At 41.2% G+C, this 22,526-nt stretch overlaps 1 protein-coding gene across 2 annotated transcripts in view; it reads left to right on the top strand.

Moving 5' to 3' along the window:
• Positions 1-7,442: 7,442 nt before the first annotated feature.
• The window catches only part of HPGDS (hematopoietic prostaglandin D synthase), a 29,799-nt gene continuing 14,715 nt past the window's right edge, over positions 7,443-22,526 (top strand). Inside the window, exons 1-2 of one of the 2 annotated variants that reach the window (XM_041484234.1) lie at positions 7,443-7,565; positions 19,920-20,063. In XM_041484234.1, coding sequence (XP_041340168.1) covers positions 19,931-20,063 — 133 coding nt within the window. In that variant the 5' untranslated portion in view covers positions 7,443-7,565; positions 19,920-19,930. The remainder of the gene's footprint in view (positions 7,566-19,919; positions 20,064-22,526) is intronic. The other variant, XM_041484236.1, reaches the window with a different exon arrangement.

Below are 22,526 nucleotides of genomic sequence, written 5' to 3'. Positions count from 1 at the left end.
TAAAATGAGTACATTACTGGAAAAGACAGTATGTTTTCCATTTTGTCTCTACAGAAGCAATGTGAAGAGACAGTGCAGTTTTGCTCTGCTCTTTCATTTTGACCAGCAGGTCTGGTTAGCAGAGCTGGAACATGGAGCACAACTGCTGCTGAGAACTGCATTTTGATCCAGATCACCCTTCCAGAACATGCTGTCATGGCTATTTTAGGCACTCTGGCACCTGAGAAAAAGCCAAAGGCAATCCCTGTTTCTCTCCCTGAAGAAATTACCCCAACTGATTCTCATTCTTATTGTGCTCAGTTGTTGTTAATTTTTAATGAATTTCATAGTTTACATCTGTCTAACATCAACCAAATGTTAACTCCCATTCCCTTCTGCTGCACTTTGAACCACTAAACAAAAGACTGCTTTGTTCTCTGGGCCTGCAACTGCTGCAGAGAAGCACAAGACAGAGATAAAAAAGTAAAATATTTATAACTAGCTTTAGCAATAATGGCCTCCAGGTCTCTGCCCCTAGCTCTGTGCTTCTTTGCTTTCTATGGGCAAACTAGGACTGCAGCTGTCTACCACACACACTTACCTGGGGATTGAACCCTGAGCTTCAAGGCACTGGAAGCAAGCACCCTTGAAGACACGCCTGCAGGTCTGAACACAGCATCCCCCCAGAAAAGGATGTGAAGGAAAGGCTGAGGCCAAGGATTGCACTGTGGGTCAGGGCAGCACATGTCAGCTGAAGTCCCTGAGAGCCCCAGCTAGACAGAAGTGTCACCTCGCGCTGCGTGTGGCTCACGCACAGCACAGTCACATCATCTGGCAGCACAGGGGTGGAGCTGCACTTGTGTAAGAGCTTCAGAAACCACCCCAGAGATGAAAGGAGCAAAGAACAGAGGAGACTAAATTGCTCTAACCTACCTACTTTGCTTTTTCTATTGCCAGCAGAAATTTGGACAAAGAACACCTAAGTAACGTCTGCTTAAACACCTCAGACTATTGTTTAATTCAGGGAGGAGAAGAACAGCTAGCAATCCAAATGTGAGATTATTTTTATTTTGAGAAGCTGAACATGCAGAGTTCCTTTCTCCTTAAGCACAAAAGAACAAGTAAATAATTTTCTTGCTCATAAATTCATGGCAATTTTCTATTCTGTTAATCTTGTAATGACTTCTACACTCCAGCTTCCCTGTTTTTTGAGTTCAGCTTTGTTTCTGCACAAAGATTTACTCCTTCTTCCTCTTGTCTCTGCAATAAGTTCCAAGAACTACCTCCGTCTATTGGCATTAATTCTTCCTGAAAATTTCTCCTTAATCAAAAGAATCCAGTGTTTTAGCTAGACAAGTTAATTTGGCATCTGGTATTTTAAATAGTGTTTTTTAGTATATATTATTCCTCTATAGGAATATATATTTAGTATATATATTCCTCTAACCTCCTTCACCATACCAATACACTGGGGACACAGTGAGTTTCAGAGGTGGGCTGGCTCTGCATTCACAAGCATTCCCTTAGTGAATTTATGTTGGATATACCAGTACTGGTTTCTATTGTGATTAAAGCAGTTGGTGCTGCAAAGTCACTGCTGGAGCCATAGGGCAACAGCATTAAGGCTTAGACATTGATCCCTTTGTTCCACTCACTTTGACAGATCAGCCTCACATACTTCTGGGAACAGAAGACTTCTCCTACAGCAATAACTCAGAAAAGAAAAAAAACCCCAAAAACCAACCAACAACAACAAACCAACAAACCCCCCACAAAGATTCCCCCCAAAAGAACTAAAAAAAAAAAAAAATCACAAACAGAACCAAACCAACCAACCAAAAACAACCAAACCCAACCAAGTTTTTAAACCACTTTCTTCTTAATCCACTTTTGTTTCCTTGAAATCAATTGTGACATCTAATGATTAGTTTTGTGGAATCACAAAGGATGGCATGAAAGGACTGGATTTTTTTAAGAAGGTTCAAATATCACAGTGTTGAAGTGAATGATTTCTCCTGCTTCAGCCCTCCAAGTGTGTATCTATAAACAGGTCCTGTGCCTGCTCAGGGCTCTCTGGGGGCTTCCGAGTGGGACCGTCCAGTACTTGCACATGAGATGAAGGGGCTGCATGTTTTTAAGAAGGTTTCCCTTTAAAAGCTTTTATTTGCTTGTTAAGTAACACATTTGTCTAATGTTATCCCTGCTGAAACTGATGTGGATGGAATCAGGCAGACAGCACATGTTACATTACATTATGAGTCTTAACATTTCACTAATTGCATTGACCTACTTCAGTGAATCACAGATTATTCTCCTGCTCATAAAGCACATCTGATTCCTTTACGTAGTTGTTCATGCAATGTGATACAATTGCAAGGGCCCACAAGGGGGTGAAACCTCATGACTTATCTATCCAAGTAAGCAGACAGCATCCCCAGCTTTCAATACTTTGACCTCATGAACAAAACGAGGAACAAAGCTCTCCTATCTTCTGCAACTTATAGAGCTATTTATTTCTTAACTTTTCCTTCCCTTTTAAACAGAGATAACAAAACGTTAATTGAAATTAGAAAAGCAGCTGATCGGCTCTGACTTGGCCATGTGGTTTTTCATTTCCACGACAAGTTTCTGCAGGATGTAATAGAAAACAAAGCTTCAGTATAGGGACCTCAAATGGGCAGGGGTCAGCCATCAGCTGACAAACCAAGGACCTCCATTTAGTGTCTCTGTGCTGAACTGCTTTTCTGAATAGATGAGTTCTCTGGCTAGTCATCAAGAATTTTTACTTAATTGTCAGGTATACACGTAACTCCCTATGAGCTGGGAAGCGTGTCCTCTGCTAAGGCAGAAAAACTAGTGGGATAAATGCATTCTACAGGGAAACTGGCTTTTTAAGCCTTGGCCAGTTTCTCATAAATAGAAGTGCTAAGATCAAGCAAATAGTCTGCCAGCTAGCTCAGGACTGAGCATTACATATATGAAATGCTGAGGCAAAGGCAACTCCAAATGCTCCAACTCAATGTGTCATTATGATCCTGCCCAAATTCCCAATGGCAAAACCAGCCCCTGGGATGAGAGCCCACAGGTCCTTATGCCAGCTTCACTGGACTTTGGATCAGGGTCTTTCACCTGTAGCTGTGAACCTTCCTACTTAGGAATAAAGCTAAGAGACCACTTCTGAACATGAAGAAGTGTCTAACAGACAGCTCCTTATGGCTCTCCATGAAGTAACTTGAAGATGCATCTTTCAGCTGATGCTTTTCACAGTACACATAAAAGCTCCCTGCTGCCAGGAGCAGAGGGAAAGAAAAGTTACCAGCTAAACTTAAGACCCCAAAATTGCAGGCTTGTCTGTAGTTGATTGCTTCTCTACGCTGCTCTGCTTCAAAAGCAAATCTCATTATTGCTCCTGTAATGATCTCATTGATCATTAAGCATGGTCTTTTACTAGAGTTAGAGTAACACTGGAAGGATATTTGATTAAGAATGGATAATTTCTTTTAAATGTATCTGTAACTCTCCTATATATTTTTAACAAAATATCACAAAAATGTAATGGACTATGCACGAGCAGAGCAAGCTGCACATGTAGAAACATGCTTATATTGACACAGATGGTGTTTTCAAATACACTAACCTTTTTTTTTTAATATATTTCAAATTAGAAAAAAAAGGCACCAGAAACATTAATTCCCAACAAACTTTAAATGTGTCAACTTCTAAAAAATTAAATACCTGGTACTTTCAATATTCCTCCCAGCATTTCTTTGGTCAAAAGCATTTGCAAACTTAAGCTCCAAAAGTCCAGCATTAGGTCTTTCTAAAGGTGTACTTTTCTGGCTGAATTTACTGCTTGCTAAAAGAGAAGGTAAATTGCTCTATTACATATAAACATAAAAAACCAAGTGCCTTTGCTGCATTTGCAGGTCTAGCATTTTTCAGGCCTAATATCCCTCCTTAAGTGACATAAAAATGATGAAATTTGTAATTATTCACTTCCTGTATCTTATACTAAATGTTAGTTTGCTCAAGTCTCTAACAGCAGAATAGCACTGTAATTTAAAAAAATAACAAACAAGGCAGAGGTAGGTGAGGAAATTACTTAGGAAGTGAACAACATGACTATATCTAAGTTTTACAGTGAAGCTTCTGACTTGAGTGGATTTATTCGCTTGAACACACAAGTAGGTGCACCTAACAGCAGGTTACCAGTCTTGATAAGATGGCCATGTTTTGTGAAGTGCAAAAGTTGACTCACCATAAAAAATGGTTGGAATTTCCTTACCAGCAGGGAAAAAGCTGCACTGTGGCAATGTGCTTACTCCCATTTCAGTTCTAGGGAGCCAGCCTCTTACTGTTCCCAAAGCATGATGTCAGGAATTGTGGCTGTTTCTCCTGGCACATGCAGTAAGCAAGCTATCTCACCACAGAGCCCTGCAACACAACACAAGCCACTTCATGAGATACTACATTTTGTTTCAAACGTTCTGCTTAACTATCAGTTCCCAGGCACAAGGCGGAGCAGCAGCTGGGACAGAAGAGGTGGGGATGTTCTGGCCACTAGTCAATAGGGGGAGGGATCCCTCAACTCTTAGGAGTCACGGGGCAGGAGATCTGCCTGGAGTGCACTGATCCTCTAATAGCCTGTGAATTCCCTGAAAGGGACATCTGCTGAACTAAATCTTGGATTTAAATTTAATCCATGTGAGTTCCTCTGCATTTATCTAGGGCTTTCAAACCACAAGGAGAGCTCCCATGCTGACCAAGAAAGGAAATGTGCCATTGAGTTAATGTCCTCACTTCCCTGTATAAAACACTGACTTGGTGACTCCACACAATTGCCAGATACATGCCCACAGGGCTGTCCATGGGGCTCAGCTGACCATGAGAAACCTTTATGTTGCTCCATGACCAAAAGACAAATGGGCAAGAGGTCAGCTGCTGAGTCCTGAGACAGCTGACTGCAGCTCCTGCCATTAAGGTGCCCCTGCTGCCATTCCCAGGAAAGGTGTTGGACATGAAAGGATGTCTCACACCCAGGTTTTATACATGCTTCATTTAATACATCATGATTCTTGACTGGTCTGCTCTCCCATCCCTGCTCTCCCATCCTTGCTTCAGGCAAGGAGCCTCATGTAACAGATGGATACACAGTCCCAGCCTGACTGCTTCGTTGAGCAATTCAGCCAATTTTTCATGCCGTCATCAGCAGTTGCAGGCCAAAAGGGCAACAGAAAGGGAGAGCTTAATCTGTAAGAAATCATCAGCAAATGAAAACAAGGTTAGATCAGGTCAGTGAACTACTAACTTCATTATTTTGAAATTGTATGCACAAATCACTTCCCATTTTAGAAACCAGAGAAATTTATTTGATAATTCACATGCATTGAGCCAAATCTGGCAGAAAGGAAGAATTACTTTTTCTTTAGGAGAGCCTACTTCCTGATCATGTAAAGGGTTGTACTTAGCTTGAGTGATAGGTGTCCCTGTAAATCCCACCGTCTGCATACCCACGCTCCTGCCAGACCCTATGGTGCTCAGAGCAGCAGTGAGGGGAGGGAATAACGCCTGCCCAAGATATATGGCCTGAGGGAACTTCCACTGGACAGGGACTCAGTTACCCATTCAAAACAGGAAATGAAAAATGTGGTCTCAGCACACTCCTGTCACAGGTTGGAAATCTTTTCTCCCTGATCTACATTAAGGATTTCCTACAGCAAAGGGAAATAGAGGGTTTCAGTACCTTGAAGGTCATTGAAGGTATAATTGTAGCACAGAGGAGTATTTCTGTTTCATACCAACTGAATGAATGGAACTCTTGCAGTGAAGGTACAGTTTTAACTCATTAAATGGCTCACAGAGAAAGCAAAGGTTAGATTACCAGTGTGCTTACTAGTGCTTTACCATGTTTTTACTGGTAACCTTGCCAACCTGCTGTCTGTTGAAAACAACTTCTGGGGAATAACACCTTCTGTTTCCCTTTGAGAAGGCTGAGACCCAGATCCCACAACATGCTGCTGTGTTCCACTCTCCGCTCCAAATTAAAATAAAGTTGCTAGTTGCTCAAAATTTGCAAACATTTATAAAATAAATTTGTTTCAAATTCTATTTGCTTTAGAACCATAAGCATTCCTTCAGTTTTCTGCTAATGAAATGAGGAAAGTCTCAGACTACTTCTCTGCAACTGAAGGAACAGTTTTACCCCATATAGGCTGCTTTATCACAAGTCAACAATAAAAAACGGATGAAATATGATATTAGAGCACTTTAAACTTTACTTTTTTGGTATGTACTCAAAACCACCACCTCCAAGGTGACATTCTGGAGAAAAGGAACATTAAAGCATAAATCTGAAAGCATGGAAGTGCCACCACCAAGGTAAGCCTCAGCAATTCGGCTTATCATTCAGTCTACATCAGTCCCAATTACAAGACACTTTGGGGTTCTTTTAGTAATTTTTTTTTCTTAGCTGTAAAGGCTGTTGGTTTGTGAAAACTCAGCTGTTTACGTCAGGGAAAAACATGTACTACATGAAAATGATTTGACCTGCAGCAAATTATTAAGAGTGTGATCTATCACCTCATGCCAGGAGAGAGTGCTTTGGTTAGCACCACTCCCTGCACCTGCAGGGAACACACAGAATTGTTTATTGACACAAAGTGAAGAAAGCCTCAGAGCAGATTTGTGTGGTACATGTCGCACTACAGCATCAGAAAACTTTGCTCGAATTCTGGTGCATTCTGGTCCCATGCTCAGAGGAGAGCAAAGCAGAGCAACACTGAATGGACTTTGCTAAGGCCAAAGTACAATGAAAAGGAGAAAGAAAAACAAACAGAAAATCTCAACATCAAAAGCACAACTATAGATGAGAAGCAGCAACGTGACAGCCATAACTACAAATGTGCATTACTCACAGACACAGTTTGCACAAATCCTTCTTCACTGACAACAAAAAACTCACCCACCAAAACCAACCAAAACCACTAACTTAAATCACACTTGGATCTTTATGTAAAAGGCTTAGGAGCTGGCTTTTTTTTAGTGCTGGTGGTGGAGTGTTTTGGAGTGGTTTTGTTCTGGCTTTTTTTTTTTTTTTGGTGCTGGTGGTGGAGTGTTTTGGAGTGTCTCTGTTTGCAGCTGTTTGAGGCATTCCTCTCTAAATAGATCAAATAGTGTGGGCTTCACATTAGGTAGAAATAATCAACCGAAGACATTACTTGACTTGTTCCACACATTTTACATTTAGAAGTCCCCATCTGACTCAACTCCTCACGCCTGTCTTTAGTTATTATTATATAGATTCAAATGCCACTTTATCACTTTAAATTTGCTTTGAACGAAAGCCAAGAAGTTCCAGCACTCAGTACGCTCCGCTAGCCCCAAGTCAGCAAACTCGCTCGTTATCAGGAGCGATGCAGATACCGCGTGTGTGTGAGACGGGGGAGGAGAGAGTCATGCAGGCGGTCATGGGAAGGGGGTGGTTTGCATATTTAGCAGCCCGTGCCCGAGCTCCACAGCCTCTTCGGGGTCGGCGCTCCGAGGGACTCCCGGGCTCGGAGGAAGGGAGCGCGTCCCACCGCACCCGAGTGAGTTCTGTTTCACTTCGCTGCCGCTGCAGCCCGCCTCCTCTCTTTCCCCTTGCTTCTTCTGATGCTGCTCTGCCCTCCCTAGGCTACCTCTGCAGCGGCTGCGTGCGAGGTCAGTCTGTCAAATTATGCTGCGAGAGTGTTTAATTTGTAGAGATTGGTTCGGTTTATTCAGCCTGACTCTGAGTGGTGCTGGCGGCAGAGAGGAGCTCCATACGGTGGCTGCGAGTGTAACGCAAGCCCCCATCCATGCACCTTCTCTGCTGCTTCCAGGCATCCTTAAGCTCTGCCTGCTGCGCTTGGGACATCTGTAGGACCACGCGCACCGCTAAAACCAGACTGCGCTAAAATTGTGAGCTGCTTTTCCAGCGGCAAACAGGCAGGTCACTGGCGTCTTGTAGAACCGAGCAGCTCTTCCTCATCAGTGCCTTGCTCAGTCAGTGCTGAGCTACTTGGATAATCAAGCTGCGAGTCAGGGTACTTGCCGAGAAAAGGCCGCCTCATCAGCCAAGAAATTAGAGGGAGGAGGCTCTGGGAATTCTGCAGGGAGCTCTTAGTAAGTAAAAATCCATTTAAAACCAATATTCCATTAGATGTAAAGGCTGACTAAAATGTATTCACTTACATAACCAAGCTAAATCTAGGCTAATGTCAGAAAAATTAGATTAATTTTAAGCAGCACCAACCAATTATTCCAGGTCATTTTTGTGCACTTTTCTGTTCATTTTTCAAATTCCTGTGTTCTAAACCAATGGATTAACATACTCTGGTCCTAATTCCCACACTCATTCTATAAAGTAAAAATCTCCTGCCTCTGACTCTACTCACTCAATTTTTCTCCTTGTCAAAGTCAGAGTTTTTTTTGTTATTTGTCTTTTACTTCAAAATGACACTCCAAGTAGCCATTGAGGACTTTTTTTTCTTTAACTGCTGCTATATACATAATCCTCCCACACACATTTCCTCTGTTAAAAGCCGTCTCTTGTTCCCTGTTCATTTCAGACTATCCAAGCAAACAAACCGTAGCTATAAAAGTATCTTTCCTGGGCTTCTGTACTCCTTACAACTGTTTGTAAACACAAGTACTTTTATACTCAAAATTTGCAACGTTTGTAAAGAAAAAAAGACACAGAGGTCTTTTTTAAGTTTACTTTTTTCATTCTTTTGTTTTATTTAATCCAAAATAGAATCCACCTCTCCCTAAAAATGTCCACATTGTGTAAATTACTCCCTGCTGCAGATGCACACATGCCCAGGCACACAGTCAAATCTGTTTGTATAGAAATAAGACGGAAGCTCTCCAGATTTTAAACTGAAAATATACACAAAGTAATTCTTACAAGAGTTCTGGGTTCCTGCACGAGCAAGCGCGTTACCCAGTGCAGCACACTCTTGTGCCACTGCCCAACATGCTCTCCTGCTCTAAGCTGTTACGTTTGCTCATAACATTTCTCATTGCTGTCTGTCCTACCTTCTCCTGAGCAGCTGGAAAGCAGAAGCAGTTGAAGCTGATGCTCATTTTCAAAACATCCTTGACCAAAATCTCACCAGAAAGTAATTACACTGCCCAGGAACCACTGACAGGGCTGGCATTGGGCTAGCAGGGGGCACAGGAAGCTATGCTCATTCACACCTGCTGGAGACTTGTCATGTATGCTGCAAATCTCAAACAGGTGATTTTTTTTTTTAACCCATTTTGCAGTTAGTCCAAGAAGCATGAGAAAAAAGAAAGAAGTTAGCAAAAGCCAACACATACATTTCAAAGTGCCACCACTTTGAAGAACTTTGTCTAATCTCGAGGCAATCTGCTTAAACTTACATAAAACAAGCCACAACAATGAACTGAAAAAAACTGAAATGCCTACTTCTGAATCTCTTTAGAAGTAACTAAAAATATTGCTGGAATGATTTAGTAAAGAATAAGCAAGAGATGGAAAAAGAGAGAAAACAAGGTCATTCCATGACACCAGGCACAGTGTACTATGCTTTGTATTTGTAGCAGATGCAAAGAGGGCAGGCAAACAAAGGTTTAAGCTGTCTCACAAGCTTAGTTTAGTTGATGTATGACAAAAAAGAATGTGTGATTTGTAACTGTATGTCTCAGCCAAAGGACCATTTTTCTGTGCCAGGCACGCAGCAATTGGGACTGCCCCAGAGCCAGACTAGCTGCGGTTTCCATGAGAAACTGGCAGCAAACTACCTCTCACAAAGTACTTTCTGCTTAAGTGTAGGAACACACAGGTTAGGGGTTTACATACTGAGCAGTTTTTTACTGTAACTCAAGAGTCCTGCACGTTTCTCTCTTATGGCTAAATTTGGGTGGTCCCCAGGCTTCTGGCTGGGTGTTGCTCAGAGCTGTAGGTCCACATTTGGCATCGCTGGTCCTGTCAAGGAGACTGGCAATGCCTGAAGAGCACTTTACCAAGGTTCTGGGTCTCCTCAGCCTCACTCTGGCTAAGAAAAGAATTTCAAAATATCTGAAAATACTTGAGATCTGTGCCCCAGCCCACTGTACTGATGCCTCTTAGGCACAGTGATCTGTGCCAGGTACTGCAGGGCAGAGCAGGAGGACACCAGGAATTTGTGACCAGGGCACGTAGTGGGTGGTACTGGAGAACTCTGCAAAGTGAATAAAAACCTTTCCCAGTCAAACCTGTACTTGCTACAGGGATCATATACAGTGCTTAAAATCTAATTATTTCATGCCTGTAATTTTGGGGTGTTTTTAGCAATTATACAGTAGATTGACGACATGCAACAGGTCAAGAGCAAAGTAGTTTAGACATTCAGGGGGAAGGATTTGGTGCTTGTACTCCCCCTTGCACTTATACACGCACTCACACCCACACATGGCTGGGAAAGAAAAAAAGACCCCTTTTTCACATCCAAGGAAAGCTGTTAGGTGGCCAAGACAGTTGTTTTACAAAATTTTGTGCTGGACAGGCTTGAGAGATCAGAAAATGGACATGATTCATCCTGGCAAAAAGCAGCTGGCTTTGGAGAGTCAGCTAAACAATACAGAGCTACGCTGCTCACAACTGAGCTCTGAGCTTTGTAGGAATATTATTAGGTCATGCTGATTCATCTGAAGAGTGCAGAGAGAGATGCAAGGCATGAATTTTATAGCAATGACATGGGGTTGGCAAGCATTAAGATTATTTAGGCTTTTGTTCTACCACAAAATGCTTCTGGGAATTCTTGAAACAGCTGATGTGGAAGTAAGAGACTTAAGTAGTTTTTCCTGAGAAAGGATTCTAACCACTCCTTTGTATCTTTACCGACATCTCTTGCAATTTTATTTACCAGTATTTAATGGTCTTGGGTGTGCAATTTATTAACCTGAAAGAGGCTGCACAAAACAATTTCAAACGTTCTCTATGTAAAACTGGGACCAAGTATCTACTTGGCAGATAAATCCAAAGTTTGAGGATCAGACAGAAAGCACAGCCACCACAGATGCTCAGGCCCTAAAGGGAAGGGTGTGGCAAGCCAGGCAGACTGAGGACGCGCTGCTGAGGTGGCTGAGAAAAGCCCTGTCCGTCACCGCTTCCCTGCCTCCTTAATCTTGCTGACGTGTGAGAGTTCCCTCGTTCACTTCAGTTGAAACAGGGTGAACGTCAGATACCTGAATTAATTAGGATCAGTTTGATTGCGGTTGCCTGAGGGGCAATCACAAACTCAGCTCAGGGAAGCCCAGTGGGGTCTGGCATTCTCCTTCAACAAGTCTTGACAGTGGACACCCATTCACTGCCCATTCACACTGGACTCCCACTTAAAAAAAAACCAAAAACCCCTTTCATATCTTTCTAATCTTCTTCTTTTACTGATACATTGTGTTTATTTAAAAGAAAAATCAGCAAAAAACCAAGGGGGTTTTTTCCCTGTGTTCTTGAAGGATTTTTTTGAGTTGTGATTTTCCACATCAGCAAATCCAGCCTGAAGCTTCCTCGGAGAAATAATTGCTTTAAGGTCTCCTACAGCTCCGTTTTTTTTTTTTTTTGTTTTAAGCCCACATATTGATAGGTCAGGCTTTGCTCAGACAGTAGAGTTTTACTCATCAGATCACTTAAAATAATTATAACCATTAGTGCTACTCAATGCTCTTACCGTAATGCCTTAAAACCTCGTCTCATGTTAGGATGCTGATTTCCCCCACAGGTCACAAATAAACAGCACAACAGGTGAATACACATGCAAAATCCTTCTAAAAAAGAATTTAAATCTATATTATGCTCTAAGTGATCCAGCTATGTAACCTTCAAAATCATGCTAAGGAGTATCCATTATAGTTGGAATTTGTTATTTCAAAACTTGACCCTACATGAAATTCCATAAACATTTACTTCAGATGATTTGTGTATTAAACCGAAAAAGATGCACAGATTTTTTGCTCTTCTCTTTCCAAGGTCCGGATTGCTATCTGGCTTAGAAGTATAAGATACCAATTCCATATGCTTATTTTCTATAACTGGACTAGAGTGGGAAAAGAGACCATCAATTTTCAGAAAGAGAGCCTATGTCAGACTGAGAGCTGACAGCTAATAGAACTACTTAGAGGTTTTAATTTTATCTTCTGTCAAAACAGACTGCTGTGGAAATCTTCCATTGGAAGACTTGCAGTCTTCCATCAATCTGCCAATATTCTCTAATCCTTCTCCCCAAGATGATGGGCAGAAAATTTCTTATTCTCTGTGCTAAAAAAAAAAAAAAAAAAACAAACTAATAAAAACATCTTTTGCAGGAAAAAAAAACCACAACAAAAAACAAAACAAACAAAAAAACACCCAAAAACCAAAACCAAACAAAAACCAACCCAAACTATTAAATCAGTACTATTCTTGGTTTTCAAAGGCTGAAAATATCTCTTAAATTGCTAATATTTTTTCACTCAAGGTAAAAAAATTGAAGACATTCCTGCAGCAACCAGTTTGATCAGTAACCAGGAGGAGTGCAGCACCACACCTGCAGGCAGGGCAAGACTGCTTCTCAGATGGTTTCTGCCTTTTCAACATTGCTCAAACGGGATAATGTAAACAATTATGCCTTTCCCCAAAACTTCGACTGTTATCTTGGTTAAATAAAAAAGGAAGAAATACTGCACATGAATATTTTTATCTTTCCTCCATTGTGCACTTTATAAAGTTACAGCTGTGGAAGCTTTGCTTTACTTGTCTCATACAGTAACTATTTTTGTCTCTCTGGTCCTTCCTCTGAAATGTGAAAATTTAAACAAATAAGGGCAGAAAGACTCACTTGGACAGCTAAAACATAATTTTAAAACTGAGAAGGGAGAAAGCTGCTTGAATGCTCAGCTCTCCAGTCACAGGGATGAGGAGTTCACATATATGACAAGGACAATAAGCAAAGATGGGCAAAATTGAACTTATTATTCCTAATGTTTCTCAGGTAAAACAAGACAGACTAAGTCTCTTTCCTGGTTAAAGATTTTTCTTCCTACTCCATAAGTAACACAACTCTCCCCAGTCCCTAAGGAACAGAACCAAAAATCCATGCTTCATATTTGGAGAACTCCTGAGATGACAGCCTAAGAATGATTGCTCCTTTAATGTGCAAAGATTCTTTTGTCTGTATATGCAGACACCCAGCCAGCTTCTCAACTTTTCTAATTTGAGTGTCCTAGCTGACATGAGCACTACTTGTGCTCATGGCCCTGTCACTGGGAGTAAGGGAGACAAGGAAGAGTCTTCCCTCTGAAATCCCAGTGTTACCATTAATGGAAAACATTCAGCTGACACTAATTTACTAATTCACTAAAATGCTTTTAAGACTTCAGACTGCGTAGTGGCAGAAATATATGAGTAAATACAAGAATTGGGTGAAATTGCAGTGCCCCATCCACCCCTGTAGGACATCGAAATCAGGTTGTTTGGTTTACATCTGCTTCAAAACTTACTTGATTTTCAGGCTAATTTTGCAGAAAAAATGTCATAAAGAAACAGCAAATGCTTTGAAGACAGCACTAGAAAAAAAAACCCAAAGAGAAATGTCTGCAAAGCTTCTCACTTTAGCATAGAGTAGTGCTTGGGGAGGACACAAACTTCAATTCACATGTCATAAAGCAAGATTCTTCGTGGCAGAGAGATACCTGTAGGCTTACATGAGTGAAAGCTGATTTGTTGTTATACTTTCATCCTGCAAAGTAATGAAAATGGAATATATAATCAGCTCCAGCAACTCAAGCACTCTGAATCGTTACAAAAGGTTAATCTTACAATAAAAGCACTCTGAATTGTTATAAAAGCTTAATCTTACAATAAAATTAAGAGGTATCCATTGACTGAATCATCACTCCTGAATCGTTGTCATGCTGTGGTTGCAATTCAAAAGAGGACAGTGACATGTGGCAGACAAAGACATGCAGCTTCCCCTTCTATGGCAGGCCCACGGCGAGGGCAGCATTGTGTCAGGCACTAATTGTGGCACTTTCCATAAGTGACTCCTAAATTAACGAAGAACCCTCGTGCTGAATGAATATAAACACAGTGCAGTGCATCATCTTTTCCAAGCACACAGTTCAAGTCCCAACTTTCAAAAACACCCAGATGAACCTGACCTCAACCCTACTGGTCTTGCTTCCTGGAGGGAACAGCTGGGCTCTTTTACATCCTCTAACGTTAGTGCAACCTTCAGGCTAGAAAACCCTTAATTTCTTGCAGTACAAAGAACAGTTAAAGGGGACTTTGCACCACAAGCCCTTTGCCAGGCTTTGGATACACGTCAACACGCAGCTCAGCTTAGCTGGTTTTTCCTCCTCTTCATCCCCAGCTCAGGGAAAGCTCTCTGCTGACTGTCATCTCAAATACTAACAACGCTGTACAGGAAAATGTAATTATATGTTACCTTATTTCAAAATATTTTCTCTGAATTCACACATTGAGTACCTGCCATTGTTGTGTTCCACTGCAAAGGAGTAACTGAGGGATTCATTTGAACAGATTTCTCAGCGTAAATAAACAAAATTTATATCACCAAAGGAGGATAGAAAAGGGAACAGAGAGGCAGGGTAGACCACGTGGCTGAGGCAGGGCAAGCAGAACAGCAGGGCAGAATGAGCCAAACCTCCAGACCAGCCTCCCACTCTCCTAGAAATTGAGACAGCGGGCCCTGGATATGGCGCAGTTAGCTGCGTTTATGCACTACGGCTCCTCCCGTAGTCCCATTGAGCACTGGCTAGTCGGGGAGAATTGTTCCCAGGCAGCAAGAGTTTCACCACCTGCAGCCCAGTGGTGGGAGCTTTCTCTCCCCTGACTGACTGCCAGGTGAAGTCTCCCCACATCCAGAGCTTCCCGCCATTTTCTAAAGGCCTTGTCCATGCAGAGCCCCTAAAATGGTGGCGGCCTCTGCCCCCTCACGTGTCCCAGCTGCCTCCTGCATATAGCATGCATTAAAACTCTGTAGTAATTTACCACCCTGTGTCAAAAGATGGATTTGTAGCATAAAACCTGGACAATATTGAGGCATGCTGCCAGGTGAATCCCACCAGAGCTTCCTTCCATTTTCTGAGGGCGTTGTCTTGCTTAAAGACTCTAAAATGGCAGCGGTCTCTGTTGAGGCATAAACAAAAGTTAATTGGTTCCTCACATGCATCCAGGTTTTGGTGCCTTTTACCAGTCTGAAGAATATTTTCTTGGTATTACCTTGAGGGCAGGATTTTCCAAAAGAGAGATGAAACACCGTTCCACTAGAGAGCCCAGCAGAGTTCTGGCGCTTTATTTTGCTGAGGCTGGGCACACAGGATCAAACGCTGGCTAGCAGAGGCTGCGTACTCCGGGTACAAACGTGAAAATCAGCCTGAGCAGTGTCCAGTCTGCCAGTGCTTTTTCCCCTCTGTACTGCTGGTGTCTGAAACTCAGTATTTCAGTCCCCAGAAAATGCTGGCTCCTTGCGGGATTCTGTTTTTAAACTCTAGTCTTGCTTGAAGTTTTCAAACAGATTGCTCAGTCCTGCTTCAACTGGAATAAAAGCATCCCAAGTTCATCAGGAAGTACAGTATCTCCGTAAAGCCAGAAACAATTTTAAATAATTTGAAATCTGTCATAAAATTTTTAGACACTTGTAACTCCACCATGATTTTTTGACCCATGAGTATAATGGTGGATGCCAACTTTACACACATTTGATATTCTGTCAGATTTCCTATTTGATTTTGTCACTGGGTGGCTCCAAGACTGAATTTAATCATGAGATCCATTAATCTTCTGTTTAAAGGTATGTTAAAGCCAGTTAAGCTGGCTTTCAGAAAGTCACGGAGGAAAGCTGGAAAATCAGCTAAGTGGGTCAACAACCCGAAAGTATTAAAGCTAATTTAATAGTAACTTTAAAGCTGTTGAGTTCATGGCTTTGAAAGCTGTATGCAGTGAAACTGGGACTGAAGTGTCAGGAAAATCCACAAATGCTAGAGGTTTGTGTCCAAAAAGGAAACACAGGAATAAATAAATTTTATTTGAATAAAGTTGCAGGACTTTATTCAAATAAAGGGAGAGATTCCAGTGGGTTTTCTCTCTTGAGGTTTCGGAGGGCACAGCCTCCTTTGATCCTAAACTCCCGGCCGCATGTTGCCCTCCTCCTTTTCCCACTGGCTGAGGCACTAGGAAGGTACAGCCACATGTGCCCCCTTGAACCTACTATTTTTCCCTAGAGTTCCCAAACTCAAGCTTGTGCAGACTCCTGCCTATTTCAGGGACCAGGCTGCCTGGGCTCAGCAACCAACCTGCAGCCCAGAGTCAGTAGAGACATTAAGATCCATTTCAAAGACTTTAACACCCACATCTTCATCAAATTGTTTGTAAAGACATCAGCTTCCCTCTCAGAAGTGCTGTTAGCATAGGACAGGGCAGGTGTACAGGGCTGTCCCAGCCATGTATTCATCAGAATAGAAAACTGAATTGGAAAAATACTGGTGAAATTGGAAAAATACTGGTGAGGTGGCAGGTTTATTGAAGGAAGGTAAATCACCCCCTCCTGCTTTTATACACACCTGGCTTTGCAATGAACTCACCTGTACAGATTTAATAACATTAAGAAGGTGGCTAAATGCCTGCAAGTCTGGGCACTGAGGTCCACCCACCACCACCATCTTTCAGTGTTTTTAAGCCATAAATAACCTAAAAAAAGATAAACTATTTTAGATAAAGATTTTCCTGCTTTCCACCTCCAAAACACCCCCAAGATCTTCACCCCAAAAAACAAAAGACATCAAATAGATCTTTTTTCCCCTAGAAATGACATTTTTCAATGATTCAGTAATTCTGGATAGTTTAAATGGTTTTAATTTGTTCCTCATATTCCCCTTCTTTATAAAACACACTGGGGAAATGAGGGAGAGGAGGACAAGGAAAATAAACCCTAAGAGCTTAACTTGTATGTTTGGCAAAAAGCTATTTTGAACACAACCATTTCTTTCATTTAGAAACTTATCTGTAATTGTTTAGGAAGCACTACTCCTGACATTTCGCAGTAAATATAAATAAAAAATAAAACCTACAAATATTTATGAAAACACGTTTACAGTAAACCTAAAAAGGCTTTTAAAATGTCACGTATTTTTGGTAAACTCCTTGTGGAGTTGGTTTTAGTTTTGTTTTTATTTTTGCTCATGGATGGAAAAAAAATCATAAGCTTAAAAGTGCATCGCCACTACAAATAGTTGATTACTCCTTATGGTGTGTTCATTAGAAGTTTGTTTAGCTTTGCTTTAGACAACTCAAACAATAGCTTCCGCTGCTTCCTTGACAGACCAAACTATTCCACTGTCTATCACAACAGGCAGAGAGACTTGCTAATCATCAGCCAAAATTCCCAATTATTTACATCACTTCACTACTCCTGACTGGACATGCCTTTGTGTACAGAGAGCTCCCAGTGTAAGAATTAGGTTCTTCCAACACACTCACCTATTGGAATGTTCTGGCCTCCGCTATCTCCAGCCCTCTCTCTGTGTAGCTGTCTGCTCCCTCATGACTGCACCTTAAAAATCTACTATTCTTCTGCTTTTAAATGCCTTCCAGCTGCCAGCAGCTATTTGCTAACAGAGGGCTGAGTGGGATAGAGGCAGCCAGGAAACCGGAGCCATGTGTGAGTGGTGTTGCAAGTCCAGGGCATTGGGACTGCTGCAGGTGTTTAGGGAAAAAACTCTATGGACGCTCCTAAAGGAGGGAAACAGACACTAAATCAGACTAAATCAGTAGCATTTACTTGTCTCTAAAAACCTGAAAATTAAGACTCAAGGTTTGGGTTTTTTTACCTTTGGTTCCTGAATCACTGTCATGAATCTCAGGTAACACATGCCCTTTTAAAAATGCCATTCCTAGCTCTCAAATGACAGCACCAAATCAGAAGCAGGGAGAAAAGGGAAGAAAATCCTGCTGTGATCTCATTCTCTCTTCTTACATTAACTTTCTAGACACATAACCCGAATTCATAGTATATAATAGTATGTTATTTAATCATATATGCCATAGAGCATACCAAGTAATAAATCTGGGTACAAAATTTGAAAATTGAGTAGCCAACCTCTGTCACTTACCTAAAACTTGCTTGAATAAAGGTGGGTTTGTCAAAATTTCTCTCTTTAGAGAAAGAAGTGGTTGCACCTGTAATCTGTGAGCTGCCTTTGCCAAGCAGCAGACAAATACGTTTTCCCTTAATTAACACATGTAAAAAAACTAATCACATCCTGATGCAACTCATTTCACCTGGAGCCTCTCGCTTTTATACCTTGCAAAGGAACACACTTGATGTAATAATTGTAATGGAATTTCTGTTTGGAAGCACTTGTAGATATCTCCACTGGTAATTTTCCAGCTCTGTTCCTGCTTCTCTGCTAGGCCATTTGACATAAGTCTCCATTCACTAATAATGTGAATCTCCATTCACTAATAATTCACTTCTGAGCCTGCTGTGTGCTGTAGGGCAGCAGATAACTTTTACAATTAATTAAATAACTTCTACAATTAAGCAGTCTCTAATGTGCTCATTTGCCTTTTTTTGTTTGTTTGTTTTTTTGCTTTGTTTGGGTTTTCTTTTTGCTTTTGCTACTCTGAAGACAGAAGGTACATGTTTTGACTTTAGAAGAGCAAATGGCAAAAGCAGTTTGCTCTTTCTAGTGTGAGTTAAGTGTAAGCTTTTCTGTTTCTGAATGAAGAGCTTCTCTGTCTAAAGCAAAAGCTGATGATGTATTTCCTCAAGTACATGTTTTCAAAGCAAGATGACTAAAGGGGGTTGTTATATTGTGAGATTATATGGTAGCACTTGCTCATGAAAAAAAGAAAAAAAAAAAAGTTCCCTTTCTGTCCTGGTGCAGATGATCTGTGTTCTGGGCTTTCTTACAAACCCTCTGAATGTGATGCATACAAAAGAATGGTAAATGCAATGTCTACTTCAAGGCAAAAATGAGAAAGGGTTTTGCTTTGGGTGAGGGGGCAGATAGTTGTTTTACTATCCTTTCTCCAGCACATTCAAATCTCAGCTGAGCTCTCTTATGAAAGTGCTATGTGTAAATTCTTACCTTTGGTTTAAAGTAACCTTATCTGTTCACCTTTCTGTACCATCCTTGCTACACAATCAAACCCTCAAATACTATGTTTTGTTGCCTGTTACCCTGGGAAACAAACAGAACGTTCCTGTAACGTGACTCCTAACTAGAATGGAAGGGAAAAAAATAAAACACATGAAAACTTAAAAAAGTAATTTCAAGTTTTCTTTTGGCTTCTGTACAAAGACTGAAAATTCAATGATGATTTTCTCAAAACAACACTGTAGCCTAGTTTCCATAGCAGATTTTTCTTCTAAAATAACTTTGGGCAATTGCTTATACAACTTGGGTAATAATTGATGCAAAGAATCACAAGAGTTTGGTAATTCAAATGATTTGGTCTTGGATGAAAGTCTGCATAAGCCATAGAGGCTGAGCAGGGTGGGTCTGAACAAAATTGCTGCTCGAGATAACAACTGTCTTCTGATAAAGAAGAAAAAAACCAAACCAAAAATCACTTTAGAGATGGCCTGAGTTTGGAGTGACAAGAGAAATAAATGAAAGCTGAAACTTCCTATTACATCTGGAAAAAAAAAAATCAAGTCAGCTTTCAAGAGTCACTCAAGGAGGAACCGCAGGTTCAGCTGTCTTTGCCCACGTCTGCGTGTGCTGTGGCTGACAAATGCGGAACAAGAAGGTGTGAGCAATGCAACAATTGCAAAGTGCAACGCACCACGGCTTGGTGTAATATTTCCTCTGCACTGTACAAGCATGTCTGTCAAAACCAAGCAGACAGAGTGGTTTTGTAAAAAAAGGAGTTGAGTTAACCCTGTCTGAAGCAGCTGTGTCTCCCCTCCCAGCAGGGTCCAGCATGCCACAGTACAAGCTCACCTACTTCAACCTGCGGGGACGGGCAGAGATCAGCCGCTACCTCTTTGCCTATTCGGGCAAGAAGTACGAAGACCACAGGATAGAAGCAGCAGACTGGCCCAAAATAAAGCCAAGTGAGTAGCACGGGTTCCTATAGCCAAAGCTCCACTAGAAATGCTGGCAAAAAGAAAAGCAATTGAAGAGGTACCTGCATGTTTTGTGAGCAGAAGTACACTTAACTTCTGGCTTTAGTTAAGCCTGTGCGAGTTTTAAGGTGAGACAGCCAAAATGTCATTGCTGATGCTCTCACAGGAGACCGGGTCCAAACGTTCAGACAATCTGAAGTGCTTTACCTGCTGTCATCCAGCTGGGCTTTTACTCCTTATCAGTTCAGTACTCTAAAGATAATCAAATGAGGGCTGATCTCAGCTTCTGTGGATAATTTGATCTCAAAGATCACCTCAGCCGTCACCCTGGGTTTAGAAAGCCAGATTGGAGAGAAGGGTTAGGAAAGACAGTCCTTTGCAACCTGAAAGGTCTTCAGGGAGGAAAAGTGATGAGAAAACAAAGTCAATTGATATAGCAAAGAAAAAAAACAAAAGGATCAAAAGAGGTACTAGAAAATAATTGTTCCTAAGAATAAGCCCTTCCAACCCTTCCGGCTATTGTACCCCATTCATTTAATGTCTTTTAGTTTAAATAACCTCTTCTCAGCTCTTAAAGGTATTTGTTACTTCTGTTATTAAATTAGCCTTAGTTCAAGTGAAACAGATCTTGAGTTTGAACACTCTGGGTAGGAAATCAATGTCTTCATTTCATGTATTAGGCTTGTGTTGGCTACGTGGGCTATGACTTTTCACATCCAGAATGAAGAATAATGGCTTTCATTTGGGGAAAAGACACAACCAACTTCTATTAATGAAGCAATGTTTCTTGATAAACTTTCACACCATTTAATAAGCTCAGTCCACAAGCTACCAAATTTTTCTAGGGTGCAGATTTTGTAGGTTTGGCCTTTCCTGTTTGCAGTGACTAGAATGATAAACATTCAAACACAGCTGTAATGGAAGTGGCAGTTGAAGCCTTCAGTGGTGGTCAAGCATAGAAAACACTGGCAAAAATCCACAGAGAAGAATAAAAAGCAGTGGAACAGGGACACTTTCAGCTAGGGATGACTGACTTTGGAAACCTTTTTGTTATAAGAGCTTAAGCCAGTTGACCACGTGGTGTAGCTTATTTCTCTTTCACTGCAGTTCTCAGGAAGCAGGGTAGAAACTAAAGGTGAGATTAAGAATTCAGATGACCAGATGTAAGCTCTGCAAAGGCTTTTCATGCTTAATTACACACATACTCACACATATGCCCACTCACTTTTGTCCTGAAACAAGGTTGAGAGTATAAGGAAAGTATATTTTTATGTGGCATTTCCTATATTGATGAACTAAGACAAATTAAAAAGACAAAGGATAATTAGTCACTTAAAGGATGCAGAGGCATTCTAGATCAAGATGTTCTAACAGCAGACCTACCATGCAAGGTAAAAGCATTGCATCACTCTTTGAATATTGTTGATGATCCCGATGTCTGAGCAGTGCAAGAAACAATCTGCTGAGAAGAACAGGAAAGTTCTTCCTATGCTTTTCTTCAGTGCTCCCTCCACAAACCTCCCAGTGGAGCTTTATGTGTATAGGACGTGCGTACAGTAAATGTGCAGCTGCAGCAACTAAGTATTCTTCTTCCCTAAGTATTTTATCTTGCTTCATCATATTTGAAGCTTTTAAAAAGAGGGACATCATGTTGTATTTGCAGACTGCAGTCAAAACTGGTTCCAGATCTTTCATAGGCAAGTGGGTAAAGGCAAACATGATATTATGCAAGTGTACACAGCTATTTGTCTGGTATTTCTTAATCTCACCTCAGTATGTAATTATGTAATTAGTTCAATTAATATGACCAATTTTACTGATTTTTGAAGGCTGCAAAATAAACTGCAGACTAAATTACATTACTTTAACTGCTGTTATATCAAATGCAGCTGTAACTCCCTTTACCATTGCTAAACATTTACCACCCTTTGCTTTTCACCAGTGTGAGACTGACTGGAATCTGCTACTTTATTTCTCTTCTTTCTAAGGTAGACCCAGTTCAGGAAAAATAGGAGGAGGAAAAACCTTTATTTGAATGATCTGAATACAGATACAAATGAGAGTTGTGCAGAAGAATTCTCAGCAGAGTGAACGAACAATGCCTATGTACATGCAGTGGGTTGGATGGATCTCCTCATTTCACATTTACTTTTAAGTACAGCAGTAGTTGAACTTTTTGGGCAAGAATCCTGTTACCCGGTGCTTTTTCCTCATCAAACTGTGTCTCTGTGGAGGGAGCTGAGGCTCATTTTGAAAACTCAGCATAGCAGAGAATGCAAGGCTTGTTTTCCATAGGGCAGATGCTCTATGCAACACTTACAGTGTGAAGTACAAACCTGCTCCCTCTCCAGGAGACAGCCATTTCTTGTGTTGAGTCACAGCCTGCAAAGTCAAGCTTTAGGTGCCCTAGGGCAGATTGGGGTGCTGGCTATTGGTCTTGTTGACCAATAA

The sequence above is a fragment of the Pyrgilauda ruficollis genome, unplaced genomic scaffold (assembly GCF_017590135.1).
Source record: "Pyrgilauda ruficollis isolate IOZ18807 unplaced genomic scaffold, ASM1759013v1 scaffold65, whole genome shotgun sequence".
Classification (NCBI taxonomy): Eukaryota; Metazoa; Chordata; class Aves; order Passeriformes; family Passeridae; genus Pyrgilauda; species Pyrgilauda ruficollis.
Note: the sequence above shows the minus strand (reverse complement) of the source record. Positions and strands in the feature narration are given on the sequence as shown.